Here is a 26,992-nt window from a genome sequence, read left to right as displayed (position 1 = left end):
ATAGTATAGTTTAGACTCCATGTTACAAAGTTAAAAAGAAAACCAACAAAAAAAAAATAAAATACAGAAAAACAAAACAGCAATAAAAAAACCAATCCAGCAGTTTTTAAGTCTGAAACAAACATTAACTAGATTCGTTCTGTCTGTAGTAGGAAGCTACAATGTCCTACTTCTAAATTCTTTAAGTTATATCTAACTGTGTTTCCTAAAAGAACAAACACTTACTTAACCTTTGATAACTTATGTGAAGAATACCAGCATCACACGTGAACCTTCTGGCCACAGTGTTCTCAGACAGTAAAACCAATGAGTTTCTTGTAGGGATATAACTAAGAATTTTTAGTCCATTCTTATTCATCCTCTCACCAATTAGCTTCCTTCTAGGAAGACAAGTAGCTTTATCCATCTGCAGCATTCCTTAGATAGATTAGTTTGCACAGTGTTCCAAACCTACAGACAGACATCACATTAAAGGTATGGCCCAATCCATTTCCCCATGGCTTGGGGTTCTTGTGCTCACAAGCTTACCATACTTTCAATAAGTGTCGTGTTGTGATGCACTGAAACTGATCTGTCAAATAATTAATATAGTAGCACATGGTTATACAGTGCTTTCTAGATCAGTCTTCAACTGCTATGCTAACTTCTAAGCTGAATCAACAACATGACAGAAAAACATATCTCATTAAAAGAAACCCTCAGTGCTGACAGACGGCTCAGCAGAGATCTCAAATGGAAGAGTAGAAATATGTATGGTACCATTATATGTAATGTACACTATATCCTCACCAGATTTACAACTGTCCACTAAGTCATCTTCCAGAACAACCACCATGCAACGAGGGATGCTTCCAACAGACAGTCTTTGAACCTAGGAAACAGGAAGGGATAGCACTTATTAAGAATAGTACCTTTCAAAAGTCATTTATTGCCACTTTGGCTTCAAGATCATAGAATCACAGAATCACAAGGTTGGAAAGGACCTATACCTTTACCATACCTACAGGAAACTCGAACTGAGGTCAGTCCTTGCCTTTTCCTCGTAGAACTTACACTGTAAATATGCTACTGCTATCAAGAGTTTAAACATGGAAATTTGATGTTGATAGTAATGGAGTATTAAATTAGCTGAAGGTGCTCAATCCTGGGATGCTGAGAATTAAAATTGCACATGACCAGATGCGTGTATATCAACAAATATGCCACTAACCACCAAAAATGTTTCTCTTTCCTTTTCTCAAAGTATGCAGACTTGTTGTGGACTATTTCCAAAGAGAAATCTTTCAATTTACAATTAAAGCTTGTTAAAATATCCACTGCACAAGAATCAGAAGTACCTCTCCATTTTGCAGCATAGGATTTTACATACTAGAACTCTAGATTTATTCACCGCCTCATGCTTAGAAAGGGTAATTCGCCCTTGTGTAGTATCTAAATGGCCACAGGCAGTTCATATCACTGTCAGCACTGGCGGAACATGCAGTCAGTCACAGCAGTAATTACAAAATGAGAGAAACTCATTCTTGGTTTAACTCTACCATGTTTAATAAGCTCACATTCCTTTCCCATCATAGAGATCTTTGTGTCAGGTAGTAAAACAAACAAAAATATTGCAGAAACTATGTCAAAAATAATCGTGCAACATAGGATTTATTTTCAATAGTTTGATTCCCTCTTTTTTTCTGTTCTGATCTTTGAAGTGTACAATTTCTATTTCAGAAATTTGTTTTCATGTATGTAACACACACATTATATAGATTAGGGCCACTATTTATAAACTGAAAAGTCTGAGATAACTGAAGAGAACATAACAAGGACTTATGAGCATATAAACAAACAGGAACATCGGATACAATCTACTCTGCTTATTCTCAATTTTCATATGCTGTAGCTTTTCCTGTGCCCGTTTTGTCTTACATATTTCTGTAAAAAGAGTCCTGATTGCCTGTCACTTCTCCAGCTTAACTGTCCTTGAGGCCATTCACTCAGGACTAACTTCAGTTCTGTGAGGAGTACATTTTCAGTAACTATTGATATGATTGTTGACTGAAGGAAGACAACATTTACAGATACCATGTACTGACCATACTGCGCCCCTACAGCTGACCTTGGCTACCACTGGGCTAGCTTTATTCCTTAGAAATAGCATACAACATCAACACCACGTTCAGTCAGCACTCAGAGGAACAACACATGTAGCGACGGAAGGATTCAGCTCTGATGTTTGATCCATGTACTAACCTTCACTGTTTCCTATGATCTTCAATATAATTAGTACCTAATAATGGAAATCTAGTCAACACGTGCCTATGGTTTTTAACTCTCTGACTGAAAATCTCTGAGAGTTTGGTTCTCTGACTTCTTGTAAGCTGATCAGCTCTCTCTTAAATAACCTGTAAAATGTTTCTACTTATCTTAGCATGTAGAAGTTTTACATGAAAACAGGATAAACTTAATTCAGAAACACAGTTTCACTAAAATTAGTGGAGATGTCCTACTCCAGAGTGAAATTAAGCCCCCAAATACCTTCTTTAGCAAGTTCATTATTTTAATATTTGAGACATCTACACCATGCTACCCACCCCACCCCGACATCCCTTTCTCAATCTTTATTTCACCTGCTCCTGAATTTTGATTTCTTGATAGTCTCTGCAGCTGGTAGGGGAGGAGGATGTTCCGGAGAGGCAAGTGAACTTGGTTGAGTTGCAGCCTTCTTCATTCAGGCAGGCTGATGGGCGGCAGAAAGCATAGTACTGCTCAAAGTCAGCCTTAGCCACAAAAATGTGTTTGCACTTATTGCAGATGTAGCTCCGCTCAAATTCCAGCACTTTCACCAGACTCGTACGGATGACAGTCCCAGTGACAGACAAGAAGTGACCCACATCCCTGGTCTTAGGAATGTGCTCTCGAGTCAGCTCAGGGCAAATGGGCAAACCTGTTAAATCAAAATATGTGCAGCATGAGGCCACGTGCATGAGACATATACTTGCGGTGCAATTAAACAAAGAGACTAGAAAACATATCTGACCTATTGATACTAGTTATAGCTATAGCTGTTTGGTATATATAATTCAACAATTCATCTGTTGCAGCATATATGTGATTAGTTGGTCTTCAGCACTGAAAAGCATCAGATGCTGATTACAATCAGAAAATATGACCATTTTACTCTCCTACTTTTGTCAATGGCTTAGTAGTCACATGCAGTTTCCATTCATGAAAAAAGATCCTCATGTTCTCAGAGCTATCAGTTCAAATGATCTGCCAATATCCTTGATTCACAACTGGTTTATCTGAATTACGTACATCTTAAAGTTAAAGCTATGCTTTAACTGCTGTTCAGAATTATTCCTGAGGTTAAAAAAAAGCACAGTTCTGCATCTTGTGTGGACTCTCAAATCTAAACAAATCCTAAAGTCACAGTACATGAGCATTTGACCTTAAATCCACACCTGCACACCAGTAAACCTGAAGAATATGGAAGATGTCAAGAAACAGAATGTCAGAATAGAAAAGGGTTACCAACACAACTAGAACAAAGTCACTTTACTGGTCACACAGGTGGATAAAACTTTCGTGGTGCTCCTCTCCTTTAACTCCACCCCAACAGCCAGCTGTGGTGTGTGGATCCCACCGCTGTGTACATTGGTATGGGCACCATAGCAGCACAGCTGCTGTAAGCCTGAGGAAGATCTGTCTAACACAACTGCCTGCAAGGTCTTTATAAAAGTGAATGGTCTTAAGAATGCACTGCCTCTTCAGAAGTTGTTTTACAAGAAACTGTAGAATTTAGTAATCATCAATTTAAACTAATTATCTTAAAATTATTTCTTATAGTTTTACTTCCGAAACAAAGACAGAAAATGGAGATGTAAATAATAAATCTGCTGGAAAATGATTTTTCTAAGGAGACCAACACTATTTGTGTATTTAGGTCAAATCTGCTCAGTAGCTTTGGCTGTTAAGGAAAAGGCAGAATGTCCTTACTTTGGTATTTCCAAAATCAAATCTTTTGTTTCAGACACGAAACATTCTGCTTTGATGCTTTTAAGCAGTGTTTGACTTTTTGCTTCTGTTTAAAGAAAATATTATTAAACATTAAGCTTATTACAGTTGAATTACGGAAGTAATTTGGTAAAAAAATGAACTATTATCAGAACTGGAAACAAAGTAATTTTCTGGTTGACTGTAACAAAGCCATGTATCACCTCTTCCAAACCTGCCACAAATTCTTGTTCTCCCACGGGTTTGTGTTTTTATTCAGTTTAGTCAAAAGGGAATAAAAATAAAAATCCAGTGTTTCTCAGCTTACATCAGAGAGAGCTGCAGCCCCGTTGGCAGGGTATGTACTATGAACATTGCAGTGAATAGCAAAAGACAGGAGGCTGGGCATGGAAAAAAGGAGCTTTCACTCTGATTATATCAGACTGCTTGACAAACTATTGGAGTACGTGCCTCTTTGAATAAGCCTTAGTGCGTTAGTAATAACGTATAAAACTGAACTACCAGCAGCAGCGTGGCTATCAACAGCTGACATGAGTGCTTGGGCTAATGGTAAGGAAAAACCCTTTAATGGATTTGCACCAAGAAGAGAAGTGGCCCAATTAAATTCATACAATGCTAAAATGCAGATAATTACACTTTGTCCCCTCTTCAAGGAAGGAGGGGTAACCACCCATTGTCAACCAATGCCTATTCACACTGCCCACATCCTGCTCTGAGCTCCTTAGGTATCCTGTTCACATCAACACACGTGCACCAAGACTGCACTTTTATCCCTAACATAAACCAAACAGCTTTCCCTCACCCCAACTCGAGCCTGGAAATGCATCCTAGAACACTTCAAATAAAGTTTTCATTAGGTCCTACTTTCATTCTGTAACTGAGTGTTTCAATATTCTGTACAACGCAGGGGCCATCCTTGCACATCATGTAGTCTGCAGTTGTACACCAACTGCATGGCATCTAAGCAGGTAGAAAACTGTTGTGTGGTTTTTTTTTCCCCCTAAAATCACAGACAAAATGCATTATGAGAGCTACAAGGTAATTATATTTCTGGTGTTTACATTTTAGCGTCAGCATTTTTAGTGAAACATACTGGATAAAAATACATTTATTCCCACAAATATGATTCATAGAATCAATCACAGAATGGTTTGGTTGGAAGGAACCTTTAAAGACTGTATAGTACCAAATCCTCTGCCATGGGCAGAAAATAGATCAGGTTGTACGAAGCCTCACCCAACTTGATTTTGACCTCTTCAGATGACGAGGCATCTACCACTCCTCCAGGCAACTTGTTCCAGTGTTTCATCAGCCTCGAAATAAACAATTTATTTCTTACAGAAAACCTAAATCTGCCCTCCTTCCGTTGAAAAACGTTGCCCTTTGTCCTGTCACTGCAGGCTCCGATAAAAAGTCTCTCTCCATCTTTCTTACAAGCTGCCTTTACAGTCCAGAAGGCCACCTTACTGAAGTTCCTTATGAATTCCTTATCTCTCTAACAGTCCACCAATGAAAATGATATATTTCCAACACAGAAGTGAGAGAGGAGGGCTAGGCCTTAAGGAAGACAAGGTAAATGACATCGACTGATCTTCTCTTATCTTCTGGTGCTGGTCACTCCATCACAGAAGATCACCAGACTGTTGAGGAACAATTTACTCCCTCAGTGTCACTAGCAGGGATTTCACTTATTTAATTAAAAAAGATTACTCCACAAAATCTCGGTTTTACTCAAAACAGAGCTGGGGCTGCCATGCGCATGGTCTCTATGGTCAAGCTGCCAAAAGACAAATGATTACAAAGCACTCAAACATGGGGCAAGGGAGGGAAACAGTGGTTACCACCTCCTGCCTGTGCTAACTGGACAGCTCCTAATAGTCACTGTCAGCAATGACAGGACAGGACCATGTCATCATCAAACCAAGTGCCCTACAATAGGTGTTTTAACTTCAGAACCTGCACTTCACCTCAAAGTCTTCCCAACAGTGAAGAATAATGGCATGCAAACTTGTATTGAAAAAACAGTAAAATCCATTAGTAATGACAATTATTTTCAACAGTCCATTCCAACAAGTAGTTTTATAACTACTAGTTAACCATAGATTTTAACTAATTCAGATATAACTGCAAGACAACTCAAACTTTGGACTCTGCCTATTCTGGAATATGTTTGGAGCTGCAAGCTAGTTCACACTATGAGGAAGTCATGGGGCAAAAACAGCTAGAAACTGTAGACCCTCCTCTAGAATTTCCAGGTCCTGGTCTGAGGAGCTCGTTTCTCACAAGAAGACTGCGAATTGAGTCCCGACCCTGTAACAAACCTTTAACCAGTGCACATGCATCGTAAGGGACCGTGGCCTACGTAACTTCACATAACCTACTGACAAGAGTCACAGCACAGGGAGAGTCAGAAAGACCAGCAAGAAGTTGTCCTGCTGCCTCCCTGCCCAACACTCACCTGAAATCCTGGTGTGGAGGTTGGGCTTCATGCAGAGCTCTGGGGATGGGGTGGCAGCCTGCAGCACCGCCATGGCCGCCCGGCGCAGAGCACTGTCAAAGATGGGCAGCACCTGACTGGGGAAGGCGTTGAAGTACTCCCCGATCTCCATGTTGGTCTCAAACAGCGTCAGGGCGTCGACAAGCACGGGATAGTGAGCCTCGTCGTCCCCCTGGCGCAAGATGCCGAGGATGTCGTCCCGGTGGTGCTGCAGCAGGTAGGACTCGAACACCTGCCCGATGAGACTCACCTGGTCGGCGCGCAGCGCCATGCCGAACCTGCCCGGACAAACAAAGTAAAGCAGTTAAAAAGTGAAAGGCTTCAGAATCAAGTCACAAGGCAAGCTAAAAACTTAAGGAAGAGCTCACGGCGGAGGGAGGCCCGAGCAGGCCCAGGCTGGGCTGTGCGGGGCTGCTACGGGCACCGGCTCCTTCCCACCTCCTCACGGCTGCCAGGCGGGATGGCGGCTCCCGCCAGACAACGGCGGCGGGCGGTGCCGCAGCCTCCGGGCTGTGCCGCTCTCCTCGCTCCCGCCCGCCCTCGGGGCAGCCGGCACGGCACGGCACGGCCCGCCCGGGGCTCTCCCCGCCCTCAGTGCAGAAGTGAAACCTCCCGCGCTCGCTCGGCGGCGGCGGCCGCTGGTCCCGCCCTCCCGACCCCGTAGTGAGCAGCGCGGCAAGATTTGAACGCAGCGCGGCCCGCACAGCGCTGTATATATAGGCCCCGAACACGCTCCCAATGCAGCCCTACCTGCCGCCGCCCCTCTGGCCGAGTCCCACCGCTCCGACAAGCGGCGGCGGGAGGAGCGGCCCCGGCCCCGGCCCCGGCCCCGGCCCCGCCCCTCCAGGCCGGACCCGGCAGATCCGCCCGCCGGAGGCACGGGGCGGTGTTATGTGTTCCAGAGCCGGTGTGAAGGGTTCAGGTTGGACTGCTCTGTGAGATACTTAGAAATTGGCGACAGGACAAAGGGAAACGGCAACAAACTGAAGCCTATAAAGTTCTGCACAAATGTGCGTGAGAAATTCACAGTGAGGGTGACGGAGCACTGGAACAGGCTGCACAGAGAGGCTGAGGGTGTGGAACTGAAGGTTATAGTTAGCAGGCATGGTGGGGATGGGTGGTCAGCAGCTGGACTAGATGTCATTCAGGTCTTTTCCAGCCATAATGATTCTTTGATTCGATGTTTCTGCACACCGGTTGGGTCAGCAGTTACCTGGTTTCTTGTATGGCAGAGACAGCCAGCAGCTGGAGCAGTTAATTGCAGCTACAGAGCAAATGACTGACATTGCTGTGTAAAGGCTGCAAGTTGGTAGTGGTTCCTAAACAAACAAACAAAACCCTCAACAACAACAACAAAAACCAATAGAACAAAATAACAACAACTACAAAAGACAAAAAGAAAAAACAACCAACCAACCAAATATATTTATACCTGTCAAATGATAACTAGTAGTACCTGTGTGCTTCACAGATTAATGAAGAAATGCTTGGTCAATAAAAAACCCTCCTCCCAAAAGTATCCTGTGTTCATTTGGAAATCCATGAGGTGGCTCATGGGTTTAAAACTGCTTTTTTTGTTTTACAGGATACAGTGTGTGCCATAAAACTGGCAATGTCTCAAGAGTACAAGAACCATTAGCCAATGCAGTGGTACACATCCAGCATGCAACTGGGATGCTGCCAGCAGGGCTGCATGGGTGCTGAGACGTGCTCACGGATCCCACAGGTTAGGTGAGGATTCAGACTTAGCAGGATGAATGAGATTTGCTGTTCATCTGATCGTAACACTTGAGCTTAAATGCTACCTTAGTTTCTTTTCTATTGTCAGGTGCAACTGTGTCTGCCTCTCCTATTTACAGGTTGCAGTACGGTTACATGTTTCTCTATGCAGCCAGGCACCACAACTGATGGTTTCCAACTGTAGTGAAAACTCAAGGACTGTTTTTCAAGTTGAAGTCTTAGCTGCCCTCTGAACTTTTGGTAGGCCTGATCACTGAACACATCTTGTTATAATAAGGCCAGATTTTGGTAGCTATTATGGAACTATACTTTTATATTGTTAAGCTTAGCTCTTCTTGTTTCCTAGCAACATTAGTATCAACACTTCTGGCATCAGCTGCTTCTCTCCGTGTTCAGACTGCTGTTTAATGCAAGCAGGCTGTGATACCACGGCTAACTGAAAATAACTGAGTTGCAATTTACAAATACCCTTCAGAATGTCCAGGCCCTATGGTGCAGTTTGAACAGTAGATAAAGTCTAATTGCACATGAGCTTGAAAAGGATGAGCATTAACACAGTAAAGGAGGGCAGTAAAGGAGCTTAATGGTAAGCCAGGCAACAAGTTGTTAATAGTCAGGCTGAGCAGTCAGGCAGGAGAAGTTCTGGTACAGCCAGGCTGCCAGATTTTGTTACGTGATCCCAGTGCTACCTACAGGCACTTCCAATTACTGCAGAGTATCTAAAGAAATGGATATTTATAAATAATAATTTTAAAATACATTGAAAATGAGTTAAGCTTTAAACTGAAAAGTGATTTTGCTATACAATTATACTTGGAAATTTTGCCAAGGAATTTATAGAAAAACGTGAAACTGATACAATCAATTCCAGGAAGTAGCCAGGCCACATTACTAGAATGTGGCCTGGCTACTAAAAAACGGCTCATTGCTTGTCTAGGAAGAGCAGTAACAGTAATGTTACTAGATTACACTGAACAACTTAACAGCTGAAAGTCATTTTGCATCTTTCAAAGCTGCTGTTTTTGCAAATGATATTTCAATAATAATAATTTTAAAAAATATAACAAAAAGTACAGGCTAGCATTCCTTACACCTACATTTAGACAACAAAGGCATCTAAATGGATTGTTGCACTACAGTCTTTGTACAATAAGAAGTGGTAAGTGTGCTGATTCACTCCTGAAGCTGCCTGTTGACTGCAGAAAAGGCGTCACCTTCCTTATAAGCAAGAAGGAATTAGTGAAATTTATCTGTGACTAGTACTGGAGTCATGCAACAATATTCACACATATCTCAAAATAAGGGTTTGCTCTGACATCCTGAACAAGCCTGATTTCTAATGTTATGAGTGTATTCTGTATGTAATTTATTGCCAGTATAGCAAATGTACTGAAGTAACAAGACTCAGTCAGATAAAGCAATACTAATTGTAGCTTGATTTTTCAGCTGAGTGGTTGTATTTTTTTTTTGTGGGTTTTTACACCTTACCTTCACGTATACCTTGATTTAGCAGGGGGTTCTTAGGGTAGTATGGTCAGGTTGTGGTTGGACTTGATGACTGGACTTGATCTTTAAGGTCTTTTCTAACCTGAGCAATTCTATTATTCCAGGTCCAATTCCTGCTGCAGAACAAAGCCATGCAGGTTTTGTGACATAATTCTTCATTGTGGTAAGAGAGTATGTATGTAAAACGGAGCATTTTTTCTGCTAACCTGGAAGACTCACCAGGTTTCACTCTCATCACAGAAGTAAATCAAGCAATCCAGACTGAAGGGCCAAACTTCTGCCTGAAGGCAGATTATGATGACATTCTGATTAAATGTAGTATTCTTCTGCATTTTGCCCTGGTGTCATGTATAGTTTGTTACTTCCTTCTTCCATCAGAAAGCACAATAAGGATTAAACTACATTATTTTGCATTTGCTCTTTGACTTCTCATTGTTAATTTCTTTCTGGATAAAACTGTTTCGCGAATATATACTTTGCGAATTGTGCAAGAAAAAATACACAACACTCACTTCAGAACGTTATAACAAAATGAGCTAGTGTATTTTATTTCTGTAACAGCCAAGAAATCTGACATTTTGCCCAATATGGCTTTCTTCTAAAATTAAAAAGTTGCATATTACCTCCATTTGAGTGCACCAGCTACAGAAAATCTCCCGTATACATCTTCAGTTCACAGCAGCATCACCAGAGTACAGCTCTCAGTGGATTTTTCAAGCAGAATTATAAGATAGAAGTTTTAAAATGTTCATTTAGAATATTTTATATTGTTTATATGAAAACATACAAATTTTTCATTTATACATATACTACATATAAAACTCGTTGTAATTAGCAAGTATATCCATCTGGGTATTTACCTTTGTGCATACAGGGGGGAAAAAAAGTATGTAGTTAGGGCTTCAGGTGAAATATTAAAGGTAGAGACTTTAGTATATGCTAACTAAAAGCTTATTTAAACAACTCAAACAATTGTTCCTGCTTTTAAAAGATAAAGAGTTTTAGCTTAAAAATACATTCATAAAACAAAGAGACAATTTTCTCCCTGAGACTACCAGTGTGAGTTACTTTGTGGTAATCGTTGAATGAAAAAATACAAAAGAGACAACAGGCTTTTTCTATATGCCGCAGCAAATTCCTGGAGCAACACCAGCATCATAAAAGGTGTAGACTGGAGAATCATGCTCACTAGCTGAAAGAAAACCATGTTCATATATCAGACAATAAAACTCTTAATATAGACAACTGAAGGAAATTAATGTTTAAAGATCTGTATCTCTAGTACGTATAAATGGCAAAGTTTTTTTGAGTTGGATTGTTTAACATTTCAGACATGAATTTTATCTAAAGCAAGACTTTATGCCCCAAACGTAGACTCCTGATTTATGCAGAGATACGTAATATGGTATTCTACAGGAATCAAGCATGTCTTTGTTAATACTCTTAACATAAACGCACAATTTGTTAGATAACAACTAGAAGGTAAAGTCTCATGGGCATCGGTTACAGTGTCAAAACCCTGCCCCAATGAAACAATTCTTGCTTCTTTTTTATGGCCTTCCCACTCTGAGCTTCTACGCTGATTTCCACAGAGTTTAGTCTTCCTTTTAAGTGTTAGGAATGGGACAGTTTTTGAAATGCTACAAAGCAACAGAACTGGGATGGATTAGACGTACCCTGCCCAAATTGGAGAGAATTTTTCCTTTCACAAATTACATTGTATTTATAACAACCATGCGATTTTTTTTTTTTTTAGGGGGTGGGGGGAGGAAGCCTTACCTAAAATAAAAGAAAACACATTTATAGGACAAAGGGGAAAAGCATTATGTTTGTTCTACCAAAATTTATTATGTAGTAATTACAAAGTTTAAAGATCCTTCCATCTTAAGTAAAAATAATAATTACACACATTATATAATAGCATGTCAAGTGATTCCAACAAATATCACATGAAATACAGTGCATTTTCAAATCAGAAAGACAAATATTTTCTCATTCACAGTGTTTGACAAATTACAGGAAAGCTCGTTCACATGAGGGTTTACTTAAGGTCATGCTCTTATAAACAGTCCACATCACGCTGTGCCACAAAAACAAATCGTCTCTCAGAATGTGAAGTATCGGGCAAGCCACTCCTGGCGTTGTGGATCTGGTGAAGCCACTGGTGAAGCATCAGTCTGAGGAGGGCTAAATTCACAGAAAGAAAAAGATATTAACCCACAACTAAACAGAGCACACAACTTAGGGGAAAAAGATTCTCACAGAGAATATCAAGTATAAAACAATCTTGTTTTTCCTTGGATTCGTTATCAGCGTGCCTCTGGATATGATTTAATGTCTCCCTATAGAACCTGTGATCATCCACTCCATTGGAGAGCATCAGCAGCACAGACAAGTCAATTCAGAAGCCACATTACAGCGTGGGCAAATAAGATTTTGGGAAATATAATTAAAAATCTCCTGAACAGCTGAGCACCATCAGAAGAATAAAAAGGGCTTTCTAGGAAAAGTGTGTCTGTAGAAGGTCCTCTTTTAGCATCCTTTTCCTGTGCTAAAGTTAAATTTTCGGAAATATGATGCAAGCATCATATTTGTAGACATGTGCTCACAGAGACTGGTTGGTAACACACTATTCTCATACTTTACACTGATCACAGATATCACTTGCATTGTTGTTCATGCATGTATTTTAATTATTCTAATATACGAGGAAAAAATAAATTGCTGCATCGCGAACAGTATTTGATTCCCCTTTGAACCATTTAAAATCTCACTGAATGAGCAAGAAAACATAACTTCATAACACAATTAATTTTCTTTATCAGTAAAAATCCATGTTAAAATAATCCCTGCTGTATTACTGGGTGATACAAAACACAAAACAATTTGGAATGGAAACTCCAGCATCACAGTCCATGAGGTCATGCACATGCATGCTATCGGTATCTGAGCACAGTCATGCACATCACATGCACAGGAAAAATAAGAAAGATGGCATTTAAAAAAAAATAACTGTTTATTTGACATAGACTGTTCTCTTATCCATTTCGCATTCTACTATCTGCTTCCTTTAATAGTAAGTGGTTGCTGGGTATGTGGCTTTCCACATTAAAACAAAAGAAAGGGTAAACAGCCAAGTGTGGATCTGGTAATTATACATTGCTTTAAGGCACCAACTTGGAGGTAAGAGATCAGTACCAACTAAATACAGCACACAGCGCTTTTTCAGTGCCTTTAATACGTAGCCAAATAAAGCAAAAAGATAAAATTCCTACCTCTAAGAAATGAGTTAATAATTCAATTAATTGTATCGATTCATTAGAGAATGATTTTAGACTTCCATGCTGATTTTAGTTACCAGAAGCTCAGCATTAAGCATTTAAGCATATATACCCTTCCTGTTTCTGCAGTAAAGTTTGCCTATGATTTGTTATAGGTGAGGCAAGGGGAAAACACAAAACATTCACGTAGCACAGAAAATCATTTTCTAACATAAAAATCATTATCACACAATTCTGAATAAAAGAAATTCTGTGCTAGTAACAATTTCTAAATGACAATCAGCAAGTAACACAAACATTTAAAACAATTGTTCATATATGTAAACAATTGGAAGCACATGAATTCTGTAAAGGTATCTAGAGAGGTTTTCAAACTTCAAGACTTGTGAAAAAGTGAAAACATACTTCAATAAGGTCTACAATAAAAAGGAATACTATAAAGAGGTTACAAATATAGTGTAAAAATTGAAAATTCCATAATATTACTTGTACCTCTGAAAGGTTCATGAAGCAAGTGGGAGTCAGCTCAATACAAAAGTAAATTTTCCTGAGTTGAGAAAGAAAAAAAACATTGGTGAGGCAACGCTCACCTCAAAAACGTCTTGGGCTCTTTGGGTGGCATTGGCTGTGGCAGTGGTTTGCTGCTGTTGAACTCAATATCGTGGATGGGTGAGTTAGGAATGGGGTCCAGGCGGTTAGGATGTCCATTGCCCACTCCGCTAGATTCCAGAGCACTTAGATTGGGGACACTCACAAACCTGTTTGTTGATTTATCATTCTTCTTCTTTTGCTGCATTAAAAATAACAAATATAAGGAAGGCTTCTTGTACCAGGACAGTTGAGGAAATCTGCAAATTTAGGGTTGTTTTGTTTTTTTTTTCTGGCTTTTTGATGGGAGAGGGAGAAGTTGGACAGGGAGGAGAGCAGCCGGGACAGAGTGGCCTTTTTCTTTTTCTTTTATTTCCCCCCTAGATGCAGTTCCACTGTTTGTTTAGACCAGAACCGAACAACACTTTTTTTTTTGTTGTTGTTGTTTTTGTTTTTCAAATTTCTAATTAAGACCTACTATAATAATCAACACATTATTTTTAAAGATCTCCTAATATAACATTCTGCTCCATTTTAAGACTTACTTATCAAAGATAGTAAGCTTTCCTCAAATTTACCTTTCACCTTTATTTAAGTCGTTTCTTGATAGTAGTGGAATAGCTTTACTGACATATATTATCACAGCAAATTTCAATGATGAAAAAACCCAAATCTCTCCAACAGGTTTCACCTCATTACTGACACACATTTTGCTCAGAACCCAGAGAAGCAGCTACATTTGTTTTTAAATCATTATGCCCCCATAGTTAGCAAGCGTTATACCAATACTGTTGAAGATGAAAATAATGCTGTGTGAGTTCCATCTGTTGCTCAATGAAAAGACTGGGCTTCTAATGCTACTCCAGCTAACGCTTCTGGGCACCAGATGGCACAATTGAACATTTTCACTTCCTTAATAGTCTGTAAACTACAGATAATATTCAAGGGACTTGAAATACCGACAGACTTTATTTTAATATAACTGTTTTACTTTCCATAACACATCATACAAAGGAATCAGTATTTATTTGCTTTTATAGATATTTTAATGTATAAATATGTTTCAAATAGTTCTCTAGGTCTTCAAAGATAACTGACAAAATACCACGCATGTTTCCTGAATTCTATTGAATATTCCATGTCAGTGATAAGGATTATTAAAAAAAAAACACCCTATTTTCAAAAAAGATTCATTTCTTCTCGTGAATTATCTATTAACTGAGTATGTTATCTATACTGTCAGCAGAAAAGCTACTTTATTCATGAGCATCAGGAGTTGAAATGGAAACAGAGTCCCTATTTAGTTCTCCGCTGGCTTTGATTTCAGTACCTGCCCACTCCAAAGCTGAGAGGTGAAAGCACTGCTAGCATAGTACAGTGGTGCATATGCTTGTAACATAAAATTAAATATATATTTATTGAACAGAAAGTTATACTAGAAAAATGGTCCTTTTTTAATCACTGCAGTAGAAGATCACTAGCTGCAAAAGCTTAAACTAATTCTTCAGGCTGAAGAAGAATTAAATAACAGCACCATAGAAAAACTGTTGGGTAAGACTAAAAGTATACAAATGTATGGAAAACAACTGCAAGGTATTATACAATGCAATTAAAACTGTGTCTAAACCATGCTGTAGTTAAATCTGTGCGCTTCATAAGTGGCTTATTTCTACAAAATGTATTTATCTCTATTAAGTGCTTTGAGAAACACTACGGATTATATTTTATTTTCTATAAAGCACTCTACACTTCCAAAGCAGTCAAATCTGGAGAAAGACTGTGAGTATTGTAGTATTGTTTCCATGAAGTTCATGCAAAGTATTATAAAACATGAGATTCAACAGCATCATACTAAACAGATCCATTGCATAAATTTGAGAAACTCCAACACATACTGCAATGGCTGTAATTTTGCAATAACATGCAAAAGCCTGTATTAATTAGTAACTTCTGGGTTTTTTTATTATTATTATTACAAAGAGAATGAAGTTTTCAATTTCTCTGTAATTCATTCTCTAATAAACATAACATGTGCTCTGATAAAGTAACACATTCCACAGTTCATGAAATGAAAAACTGAAATGTTCTGTCATACAAGACTTTTTTAGAGTCTCAATTTTAAGTGATAGAAGTATATGATAAAAGTATATGAATGATCACTACGGAAATCTGATGTTGAAGTACTTTTCCCAAGCACGTCAGATTTCACACAAAACACAAGCTTACACGCTCAGTGATTACATTTCACGTCTTTATAAAGGAGTGGTTCAGACAAACTTCCAAGATGTTGAAACAACTTTTCACACAACAACAAAGAGTTCAAATTAGTTTAAGCCCAGCAGAGACAATATTGGGACTACTAAATTCTTTTATGCAGGTATGCATAAAAGTTAGGTATCAGCAGATAAACTTGCCAGAAGTGCTGGACTCCTGAGAAGTGTTGGAGAACATTGACAATTTACGGCAGAGTCTGTGCAGATGTGAAAATACTCTGATCTGAATTGAATTCATAAAGCTTAGCTAAATAACACAGCCTGATCTCTTAAATGACAGGGAGAGACCATCCTATTTGCTCTGGTTAACCCCCTTAATTGATAACCAAAATCTAGATCTTAGAGAAATTTATTCTAATGTCAAAGAACCCTGAATTGTGAAAGACTATATTGCTTTATTTGGTATATCTTGATTTTTTTCAAGTCATCCCATATGCGCCTGTATTTGTGGCAGTCTGAGTGTCTACATACAATCTTCACAACTGATACAACTGGGAACAACACTGTCTAGAGAAATCAAGACAGAAATTCTGCTGAACTGGGCATCTACTCAAAAGACCACAGCACACCAAGCTTCCTCAGTTATTAATCAATATCCCTTAACTGTAACAGGAACTTAGGCACATAGTGCACATGTAGTCACTGATATGCAAATATATTAATGGAGGCATCAACAATGAATTTAATCTTGACCAGACTTTTTATGTTATCCACTTCCCAAATGCATAAAGGATGTTTTGAGCCCAGCCATTCTCTGACACACATGAACTGTTTATCCCCAATGTGGACTGTTAACCTTGATCACTGCACACCTCAGCTACTTGCATTGTACACCTTGGGCTACCCTCTGCTTCAGAGCCATCCCAAGTTCTACCTCTATAGCTGGGAAAAATCTCTTCTTTCCATGCAGGTGAAATAACCTATGAATTATTGCAAGAAGGAAGGAAATGTCAAAGAACTCATTCTGATTTTCTAAGAGGTGGAAAGAAACAGAATGAAGGTACTCAACTGCAGACTACTTTTGTTCCTCATTAAGAATGCTTCTGGCTTTTTAAGTGATGGTGATGCTACTATGGCTGTTTGTACAGTAGCCTCCCTGGGCTGCTATTCACCAGGATGGAGAGAAGTTGAACAGGCTGTTACTGATGTATTCTTACTCATACAGGATGTGACACTAACTGCTATGGTTAAAAGCTGATTTCCATCTGCTGCTGCCCTTACAGTCCCTACCTAGTTTATCTCTCCAATTCTCTTTTTCCACTCAGTCTCATTCCATGTCCTTCCCATACTCTTTTTCTTCATGTTTTTGCCCCTATTTCTTTTCTTTCATGTCCCCTCTCTGTCTTTCTAGTAACCTTCCATCCTGCACCGTCTGAAAGAAAACCTGCATTTTCCAAAGCAGCCAAGAGAAATAATGGAAATTAAAGCTAATTTGGGATGTCACTATTGTATGCTACATTTCTGCTCTCTGCAGCCTTTCTATCCCTTTTCTATTTTGATTTTAGAGTTTCGTGAGGAGGAACTGCATTTTATGTCATACGTACATACATACACAAAAGAAAGAAATACCTGCACAAAAATCAGGAAAGACAAATGGGGAATGATGTTCCTTGTTTTGAACTTGTCTTTAAATAAAGACTGATATATGTACACATACACACACGTTTCTTCTTTTTAGTATACGCTAACTTTAGATTTCTTATTTTTTACTTTAGCAATGAAGTCCATGGAACATACCTTCACCAATGGATTTATAACACCAACATTAGGGCTTGCATTAAACACTTTGTTGTAGTTAGTCTCCCTGTTAACTAGCTCCAGCTGATAGAACTTTTTGTCCTCCTAAAAAGAAGAACAAATAGAAACTTCTTTTTATGCATTCTCAACCACTTAGTGGCCAAATCTGCCTATAAAGTGATCTCAAATACATTTATGCTTGTATTTTTTAAAGAAACTGATAATTCTAAAAACTACATTTCATATTTAATGTTAAATATATTATTATATGTAAATATTAAATAATTTCTATTTATGCAGTTCTATTGTATATGTTTTAATTGTGCATCGGAAAAGATTCAGTATGGTTAACATGAACTTCCCTTATTCCTTCTTGCTCCTCAGTTAGAATCTAATCAGATTCATCTGAGCCAGGCTGACAAGGTGTGAGTTTGGGAAACTCAGTGCATCAAGAAATTGGAACTCTTATTAAATATTTCTTCAAACCCTCTCAGATAACTCATGAGTCTATTTCTTATATGGCTTACATGGCCAACTTCTTAGTCCAGGACTGCAGATAGAAAATATCTGACCAAGGTCATACTGCAGTATTTTTTTGCAATAATGTACTGTGATTGATTGTGGAAGATTCTGTAATTAGTAGGTTTACTGTTATAAGACAGTGGAACCACAGGGACAATGTGTTAAAGAATACAAATATGAGCTATCAGGATTGGTTCTTTAGACGCATTTTGAACACTGTGAATTAGATTAACATTTGTACTTATTAAGGTATTAAACCAAGAGAGCATAAAAGTCTTACAATCAATTTCTTTATGAGCTGGTCCCGTTCTGCAATTAGGTCTTTCAGTTCTGAGATAAGCTGCAAGTCTTCTGGTCTTGATTCTCTGTTTTTATATTTTTCTTCCATTTCTTCTAAACTTTATAGGAAAAAAAAATACCCCCTTTAGCCTGATTGAGTGCTAAATGATAGGTGAATCAAATATATGATTTGTGCAAAAGAGACTTCAAGTAATTAGAACAGAAAATGACTTCTTTTTTCCCTGAAGTAAATTAATTTCTGTGTTACCACTTAAGCTCTGGCTAGTTGAAAATAACAAAACCCAAAAGCTTTGCTATGGTAACTAACATTTTGGGCAAAATTCTATAAACTTCACAACATTTTCATGCATGCAGTACAGGTTGCTAGAAAAAAGGCCTCTTGGAAGCCAGACTGAAAAGAAGGCACTCACAAATAAAATATGTGTACAATACAATTACAGAACACATAACTGAGACTGGTTATTACACACGATACAGGAACTACATTGCACTGTATTTAACAGTAATGTAAATTTTAAAAGCTGGCAAGTGATTTGGTGAGGAAAAACCAAATAGTATGATTTTCCTTTAATAGATGACTACTCTCAAAAAAGTTGCATGCTTGTGATACTGGAAAAATAGATAGATAAATCTGGCACCATCTTCCTCATTTCATGTGGAACATATTGCGACAAAGATATCCAAGAACAGTGAAGACTAACAGGTAACTAATTCCTCTCCGCAAAAGCAACTTAGTACCATTAGAGCTGAAATAAAGGAATGAGCTGCAAGAGAAAAGCAATAAAACCTGGATATTAGGATATCTGAATTAAAAGAAATGCCATGATTCTTGAAAAAAAAAGAAAAAAAATAGGAAACCTGAAATGCTTAGTGGGATAGCATTAAAGGAGAGAAGTGAAATAAGCCAACTGAGAGACAAACTGCACAAGTAACTGCATAAATCTCCTTGTTTCTTCTTAAATAACTAGTTTTGAAGACACCTGATGGCTTCAAATACCTGCATTCATTTCTGAAACAATGTTCATAATGCTAAACATTGCTCTAAAGGAAACTGTTAAAATACTAATCTCACATATTCTGCTTTCACACAATTCAGTGTACCAAGTTTGAAAGAGAAACTCAGATGATAACAAGCATTACTGAGAAAAGCCTATGAATTTAAGGTATCCAGTCAGCTCAAACTTAATTCCACAAGACAAACTGAAGTGACCATTTTTCAATTTAGGTGACTACTTCCTCAGAAACAGCTACATAATTCTGACTTTCAGTTGCTTCTGAAAGCACAGTGCACATTAGATTATATTTATAACCTTGGAATAACCTGTACATAATTTGATGGGATTATGTAATCTATTTATATAATACATTATGAATGTGGAAAAAAAACCAACAAACCAAAACCCTTTTTATTTGCAGAAAATGCATTTGACTCAGCATAACAAAAATATGCTCAGATGGCTTAATTTTTGGGCATACATTTTATGCCATGGTAAGCTGCTGTATACAGATGCCCAGAGTGTAACTGTATTACACTCTGTGTGCATATTTGTGCATATGTGTGCAAAAGAATAAGAAGCAGAGCTTCCTACAGTTTCTGAGTGCTCACAGTGTTAAGAGAGAATTAGATTAATTTAGGGCTTTACTGGCCATTATTAGTTGATATTTATGTAGAAAAGTTTTCCATCATATACTCAGAACCAATTACTTTCTCTGCCTTACATGTTGTGCTGCAAATCCAAAATCTCTCACTGACCACTTTTTTTCAGAAAGTTCTCAATGTCTTTTGAAGCCCTAGCCAGACATCTGAGGTTACAGACCAAATGGGTTACATCACAGACAGAGAAAAGGAATGAAGTATGTGGCTAAGACAAGAAGACTGATTAGATGACATATAACTACACCACTTCTCCCCAGACGTGGTCCAACCGCAAGTGGCATTTTGTCTCAGAGGCACTCTTTAGTAGCTGTTAAGCCCATATAATCAATTTCAGTAATTAATTTTCCCTATGTTAGCAAACCTGGAAATGTCTGTATCACTTACTTTGTATAATCGTGCTTAAATCATTACTACTGTTCTAATTTGCAAGCTTGCTGAAGAAACTTTTGTATTCTCAGAAAAGATATATAAAGATATATTAATGTTTGTGAAAGAAACTCAAAACTCTTGAAATCACACTTTACCCAACATTCTAAGAACTGCACAGACTTAATATTTTTCCTACTTCAATTTTTTTGGGCTCAAATCTTTAAAAATTATCTTGCTAAACTATCCTAAAGCTTACAAGAATTGTGCCAGCAAATGCAACATTAGGCCCTATATTTGAGCGAGTTTTTTGCACCTTTTTACCTCTGCAGTATCTTCAGTAACCTATTGACATCAGAATGAACTAATGTTGACTCAAACGCAGCTACATACAAACTTTTTTAATGCAACAAAACTTACGAAACTTGTAAAGCTGAATTAATTTCCTTGAGCAGCTCTTGGGTCTTATTAAAATCTGCCAGCATGCTTTGTTTCTCTCTGATGTGATCTGCTGTCAAGACATCCAGCTCTTTCTCATGTTTCTTGCTTAAATCTTGCTCATGCATCCTGTTTAATTTATTTTTTGTTAAAAAAAGAGTTATTCTAAAATCAGACTGGTTTGTTCATCATGATTTTCTGCCACTCTTTTAATGGCTTTTACACAATACCAGACAACACAGAAAGGAATTACTGACTCATCAAAACCCACTACTTACTGTCCTCCAACCTCCTAGCTTATTTCATTGTAAATGCATCTCCTTTAATGCTTTTTAAAATAAACAAACATAATGAATTAAAAAAACAAAAACTGGACAACGACAACAAAAACACCTGAGTAGACTGTTACTAAAATACACCAAAATGTGTTACCAAAATGCAGCTTAACTATACGTCAATATTTGCTAACTGTAACAGCATTGGGCATAGCCTTTCTGAATGAAAAATGGCAATAAATATCATAACTTGATTAAAATGATAAATTAAAAGCTGCAAACGGTGAGGTATCTATGGAAAACAATACATTAGACAATACACGTTTCAGTTTGGAGTGGAAAAAATCATACCTGATCTGTTGGTTAGATTCACTGCGTATTCTAAGGACTTCTTTCCCTTTAAACTCTAGTTCCTTTGTCAATGCACTTATATTGTCATGAAGATGCAGAATCTCTTTGTCCAGTTCAGCTATATGATGGTCTCGATGTCTCAGTTCATCTTGTAGATCTGATATTCGGCATAAGAATTCCTTCTCCTATAAGTATCAGCAGCAAAAATTAATAGAGTTGCCTTTCAGAAGCACAAGACTTGTTTGTGGAAGATAATAGCTGACCAGAATTTTCTAAACAATGCTTAATTTTTTTCTATTGCATACAAGTACAAATAATGAAGAAATCAAAGCTAGACAGCAAGAAAACTGCATCTGTGAGAAAATTTAAACTGTAATTGCCATTAAAGTTTGTGTAGTTCAATACATTTTCCTTTTGCTTTTGCACACAACAACAAAAAGAAATACAACTACGAATGACAGGGCTCGCATTTAGCAATTCCTACTTCTACAACATATGATATGGGTAAGCTGAAGTCGTAATTGATTTTCTCTTTACAACACCATACAGAGGTACAAAATAGCACGAGATGTGTGTCTTGTGCCCATGAAGTCAATGATTCAGAAATTTAATATCTAATGTACATATAGATACAAGAGTCATAAATATCTCACAGCTCAATACACTCCAAGTTACCCATCTAGGTAAGATACTTGCCTAGACATAACGTGTGTTGGGTTTGTTTTCTTACTTTCTCAGTGCAAAATATCACTTCTATATTATGTAATATTTACACTGTGTCCAATAAATCAATTCACAGAATCACAGAATTGTAGGGGTTGGAAGGGACCTCTAGAGATCATCGAGATAACCCCCCCTGCCAAAGCAGGTTCCCTACACCACGTCGCACAGGTAGGCGTCCAGGCAGGTCTTGAATATCTCCCGAGAAGGAGACTGCTGCATTGGCAGCCCATAATGGATTTGGGGTTTTAGTTTTTATATAAGAAACAAGATCAAAGTAGTTAGGTTTCGTAAGAAGCTAATTTGTCTTTTCCAAGTTGACTCCTGAAAATAAAAGATATTTTAAGTCTGAATCAATCATTTGGTTTTAAGAAACCACTTCTTAAGCATATCACTAGTCATAAGAGAGAAATAACTTTCCCTTTTTAAGTCCCGCTGGCTGCTGAGGAAGAGTAGAATTTTGTGAGAATCAGCAGTTTCCTCCCAAGGAAATTCAGTGTGCTCTCAGATGGCTGCACAACTCTAAAAGTGAACTGCCCTGATATGGCAGCCTTTACGAGGCTCCTAACAAAGTTTGCTGAAGTAAGAAAAAGCTAAGCAAGAGAGTTCAGTAGGGATGCATCACCTGCTGGTTGGTGCTGGCTGACTTTGAAAGATTAAATTCCACCCTGCATTTCAGAAGTTTCTGCTTCCAGCTAATAGATAACAAATACCAATGATATAGTTTTATAGTAAATTGCCCAAAGTGCCTCCTACCTGTCGTCTGCCAAGTTCTATGCTTCTTTCAAGTTCCATTTTGGCAGCTACCAGTTCCTGCTGATGGTTGTGCCTTAGTTGGTCAATTGCTGCCGCATGTTGATGATTTAGCTCTGAGCGCAAGGAAGCTAGTTACCATGAACAAAAAGAAATGTTTATTTTGCAAGTGATATTTGTTAATTAACAATAACAGTAAAGCTCCTTCAAGTACTGCTACTAACCTAACACACACTGCTTATATTAGCCACATGAAATTTCTGTTGAACAGATTGAATGTTCTGTTGAACAGATTGAACTCCCTTGAGCTCTGCAACCACAAAGTTTTAAGACAGATTTATTTGGTATTAAAATACAAGTTATTAGAAGATATCTTAGAATGATGAGATCTCATGAGATGGTGAGCTGTCTATCTTCCAAAATCATGACCTGTGATGTAAAATATTTATGGCCAGAACTGAAAATGGGACCTACTTTTCTAAGTGCAAATACTTGTGTTGTTTGCTGTTACTTACGCACAGGTAACACAACAATCATTCATTTTTGTATATAGGTTTTATGTGAACATACTCAACCATCTACACCTATAGATACTGAAAGCTTCTGTAAAAGGAAGCTTGTAAGATCTTTTTAAAGAGCAAGTCTTCAAATAAGATCTATAATGAAGTCTTATTTGTACACATTGCTATTTGCTTTGTTCTGATATTTAAATACATCTTTGTCAGGATTAAGAGGAAAAAATCTAACTGGAGAAAAGTTCTACTTGCCATGACTGACATTCTGTACATCAGAGCATTAACAATTTCTGCATTAACAACTTCCAGATGTCATTTACTCTCGAGTTACATATTCCTTGTCATTAATTTATCTCTTTCAGATAGTTTGTGATGACAGAATGCTTTTTTATACCTTAGTAATTACTCTCCACTTCTTTTTGTCTCTCCAGTGTTCTTGTTTACCAGACTTTATTATCTGGATATTTCACTGTCACAGATTAAACCAGAGAGAGATTTAGGATTTCTTTTTTGGGATTTTAAGAGAATTATTTTCTCTACCTTAGTGACATTCTTGCTAAGCTTTTATTGTCAATCAGAAGCAAGAATGAAATGCTATTTTTCAGCAGTAACACCTCTCTAATTATTAATTGTTTGGTTTTAGAAAAAATCTCTTTGCATCAGCTTCCTCTGCACTATGCAGAATTTGGATATAATCCTCAACTCAAATCTCATTCAATTCACATATTTTGAAATTCCTATATTTATGAAATCCCCATATTTACTAAATTTGTACTGTGCTGGTAAGATACGCATCAATTGCCTTTTAAAACATTTTGAGACGCTTTGATTACTTAACAGATGACCCAACAAACTCAAGCACTTCTTTTCCAGATCATCTACTATGACAATATTAACACGTCTGTTACATATGAACCAAATTCAGTTAGGACCTACAAGATTTAATTACTGTTTGTAAATCATTATCAACTCACTGAAATAAATAAATTCCACTGGTTTCAGTGGGGTCCAAAATAAGCCCCCATATAATAAACAGTTACTAACATAGCAGTTACAGTTACTAACATAGCTGAAGTCCGATTCAGGCAGAATTTAGACTGAAGTTTCCTTTATTTAGTTTACACTTCTAATCTCAACAATAAAATTCTGCCTATACAAACTCAGCCAAATGGGAAGCACAATTCACAGACATGCAGATGCCCTATCCCTGGAGGGGTTCAAGGCCAGGATGGATGTAGCCCCGGGCAACCTGATCTAGTACTTCATTAGCGTTTGGTAAATGAAGTGGAAAATATGCTGAACTAGTTTAAGAAGATGGATTTCTGGCAATGGAGACAAGCTCTCCTGGCAGGAAAAAATTTTTATTCTGATGTGCATTGTACAAGGCAAGACATTCATTTCTCAGAGGAGAATTGTTCATATCTAACCACAAAAAATACAACAACCACCAAACCAAAACAAAAAACTCACAGTATCCCCAGCGATAACTTATTGACACATAACACTGACAGAGAAAATTGGGGTAAGACAGAAAACAGGGAAACGTCACAGTCCTTCAAGAAATATGTCTTTCTATATCTATGTAATTATTTTACTGTTTATATATCCTATTTTTGGCAGCTGTTAAAAAAAAAAAAAAAAGTATCTGTGCAAGCATTTTATGCTGTTACTTTTTCTCTGCTGTGTTTATAAAATTTTACGTTTTCTTCCTGTGTGAAAAGGAAAATAATTTCTACACATTTATCTCCTATTTGCAGTGATTCAATTTTTTTATTTTTTTTTTTTTCATACTTTCCTTGTTATTTCTATGCTCCAGACTGCTAAAATGCCATAGCAGATATTCTCTTTGTCTTCTCTTCTGTGTTTCCTACCTTGCATGGGAGTATTTTTGTCTTTCATATCAATGCTCAGTATCATGCCATCTTTTCTACTTTCTTTCTTTGCATGTGAAATTCCTAAAACCTGTCCAATCAGCACATTTTCCTTGCCTCATTCCAATTCCTTTACAAAACTGATTTTGCTGCTTTGTTAGCAGAAAAAGTGTGCATATGTGTATGTGTGGCAGAGGAGACTCCTTAAATTATAGATCTAGCAAAAAAATGCAAAACTATGCAGAAGTATTCAATTGCTGAACAGTAAAAAGTATGGTACTGTTATCTCTTCATTACCTTATTACATTATCATCTATGTATATCTATCTTGCATATGTTAAGACTGAGAATATGTGTTCAAACATAACTTGCTTGTGGAAAACCTGCTACATTTCTGGAACAAAAAATAGCATTTCATCTACATTACTGAGAAAAATAAAGAACAAGCACTGTTTTCCTATGGTTTTGTCTTATTGTTTCATATTCCTTAAACCAGCTAAAACATTGCATCCTTCCAAGCACAGTTCAGTTTCTTCCTGTCATACAAAATGCAATCTAGTTTCCAAATTCAGTGTATCAAAGAAATCACTAATCAATGCATAGCCCAAGTATTTCATTGCTTCAGAGATGGAATCTTAGGGTTTATACTCCTAAAAATCAGCAGACACAGAAATCCGAGCAACTACCCTGTCATTTTATTCCTTTTATTTTCCAAAACATACATCAGGAAATTCAGTTGCTTAATTCTTCCAAAAACAAACTGACAGCAAGATATTCAAAAGTGAACATGTTTGACTTACCTGTTAAAGCTTATACTCATTTTAAGAGGAACAATTACATCAAAACTGAAAGGCACTAGAGTGACATTATGTACACATATACATATTTACAGGTAGGTGTGTGCATGTGTGTGCGTGAGTAAATATTTGTAAGAGTAGAAATAATATTTTCAGATCCAATTGCAAGTTTGGGAAAAAAAAAAAAAAAAAAAAGTGTACCTAACATAGCTTTTCCTTCATCCTCCAGTTCAAATCGCAGAGTCTGAAGTTCCTGCTCCATCTCCAATTTGAAACCTTCCATGGCTTGTTTGTGTGTTTCTTTCAGTGCCTGAAGTTCTTCTGAATGCTTTTGTTGTAAACGTTCTTCTAACTCCTACAAAATCCAAGTGGTCAAGATTAATTCTAGAGTAGCCTTGGGAATTATAAAATAGGAAACAATAAATTAACAAGTACTGTCATACTCTAGAAACTATTAAAAAAAAGGCACTGATGTCGCTCATAGTTTCTTCTTTCAGTTATCCAGCATTGGGTGCAGACAACTAGGAAATTCATTGCACAGGTACATTCCAGATCTCAACTAAAAAAATAAATAAGATATACACACTATTAAGCAGTATGCTCTGTATTTCACTTCCAGAATTATGTCACATCTCAGATACTTTGTTTAAGTAAAGGTTTTAACAAAATACAGAGATGAAGATTATCTTGTAAGCTGCAAAACAGTTTACACAATTTCTAACACAATGAAAACATAGAACATGTTATGAAATGAGTCAATCATCAGGAAATACCAGAAAAGCACAAACAGAATTTGATAA

General features: G+C 37.5%; 2 protein-coding genes and 1 long non-coding RNA gene across 6 annotated transcripts in view; 1 reads left to right on the top strand and 2 right to left on the bottom strand.

Annotated features, from left to right (window-relative positions):
- The window catches only part of MCM9 (minichromosome maintenance 9 homologous recombination repair factor), a 43,227-nt gene extending 35,906 nt beyond the window's left edge, over positions 1–7,321 (bottom strand). The window contains exons 1-4 of one of the 3 annotated variants that reach the window (XM_015858684.2): positions 7,253–7,321; positions 6,464–6,780; positions 2,619–2,935; positions 790–871 (exon numbers count right to left, since the gene is read on the bottom strand). In XM_015858684.2, coding sequence (XP_015714170.2) covers positions 790–871; positions 2,619–2,935; positions 6,464–6,773 — 709 coding nt within the window. In that variant the 5' untranslated portion in view covers positions 6,774–6,780; positions 7,253–7,321. Of the gene's footprint in view, positions 1–789; positions 872–2,618; positions 2,936–6,463; positions 6,781–6,870; positions 7,162–7,252 lie in introns of those variants that run through there. The other 2 variants (XM_015858685.3, XM_015858683.3) reach the window with 2 other exon arrangements.
- A 766-nt stretch (positions 7,322–8,087) lies between these two features.
- On the top strand, positions 8,088–10,166 carry LOC107311775 (uncharacterized). The gene is made up of 2 exons (XR_004306505.2): positions 8,088–8,233; positions 9,853–10,166. It is a non-coding gene; the product is annotated as an uncharacterized LOC107311775 (long non-coding RNA).
- Positions 10,167–10,272: 106 nt separating this feature from the next.
- FAM184A (family with sequence similarity 184 member A) overlaps positions 10,273–26,992 on the bottom strand; it is a 60,209-nt gene continuing 43,489 nt past the window's right edge. For both annotated transcript variants that reach the window (XM_085541763.1, XM_085541765.1), the window contains 8 exons: positions 26,394–26,547; positions 23,013–23,140; positions 21,537–21,721; positions 20,893–21,039; positions 18,430–18,547; positions 17,628–17,732; positions 13,620–13,819; positions 10,273–11,935 (listed from right to left, as the gene is read on the bottom strand). In XM_085541763.1, coding sequence (XP_085397889.1) covers positions 11,854–11,935; positions 13,620–13,819; positions 17,628–17,732; positions 18,430–18,547; positions 20,893–21,039; positions 21,537–21,721; positions 23,013–23,140; positions 26,394–26,547 — 1,119 coding nt within the window. In that variant the 3' untranslated portion in view covers positions 10,273–11,853. The remainder of the gene's footprint in view (positions 11,936–13,619; positions 13,820–17,627; positions 17,733–18,429; positions 18,548–20,892; positions 21,040–21,536; positions 21,722–23,012; positions 23,141–26,393; positions 26,548–26,992) is intronic.

Source organism: Coturnix japonica, chromosome 3, assembly GCF_054131305.1.
Source record: "Coturnix japonica strain WE chromosome 3, WE-NBRP24, whole genome shotgun sequence".
Taxonomy (NCBI): domain Eukaryota; kingdom Metazoa; phylum Chordata; class Aves; order Galliformes; family Phasianidae; genus Coturnix; species Coturnix japonica.
This window is presented reverse-complemented; position numbering and strand designations above follow the sequence as displayed.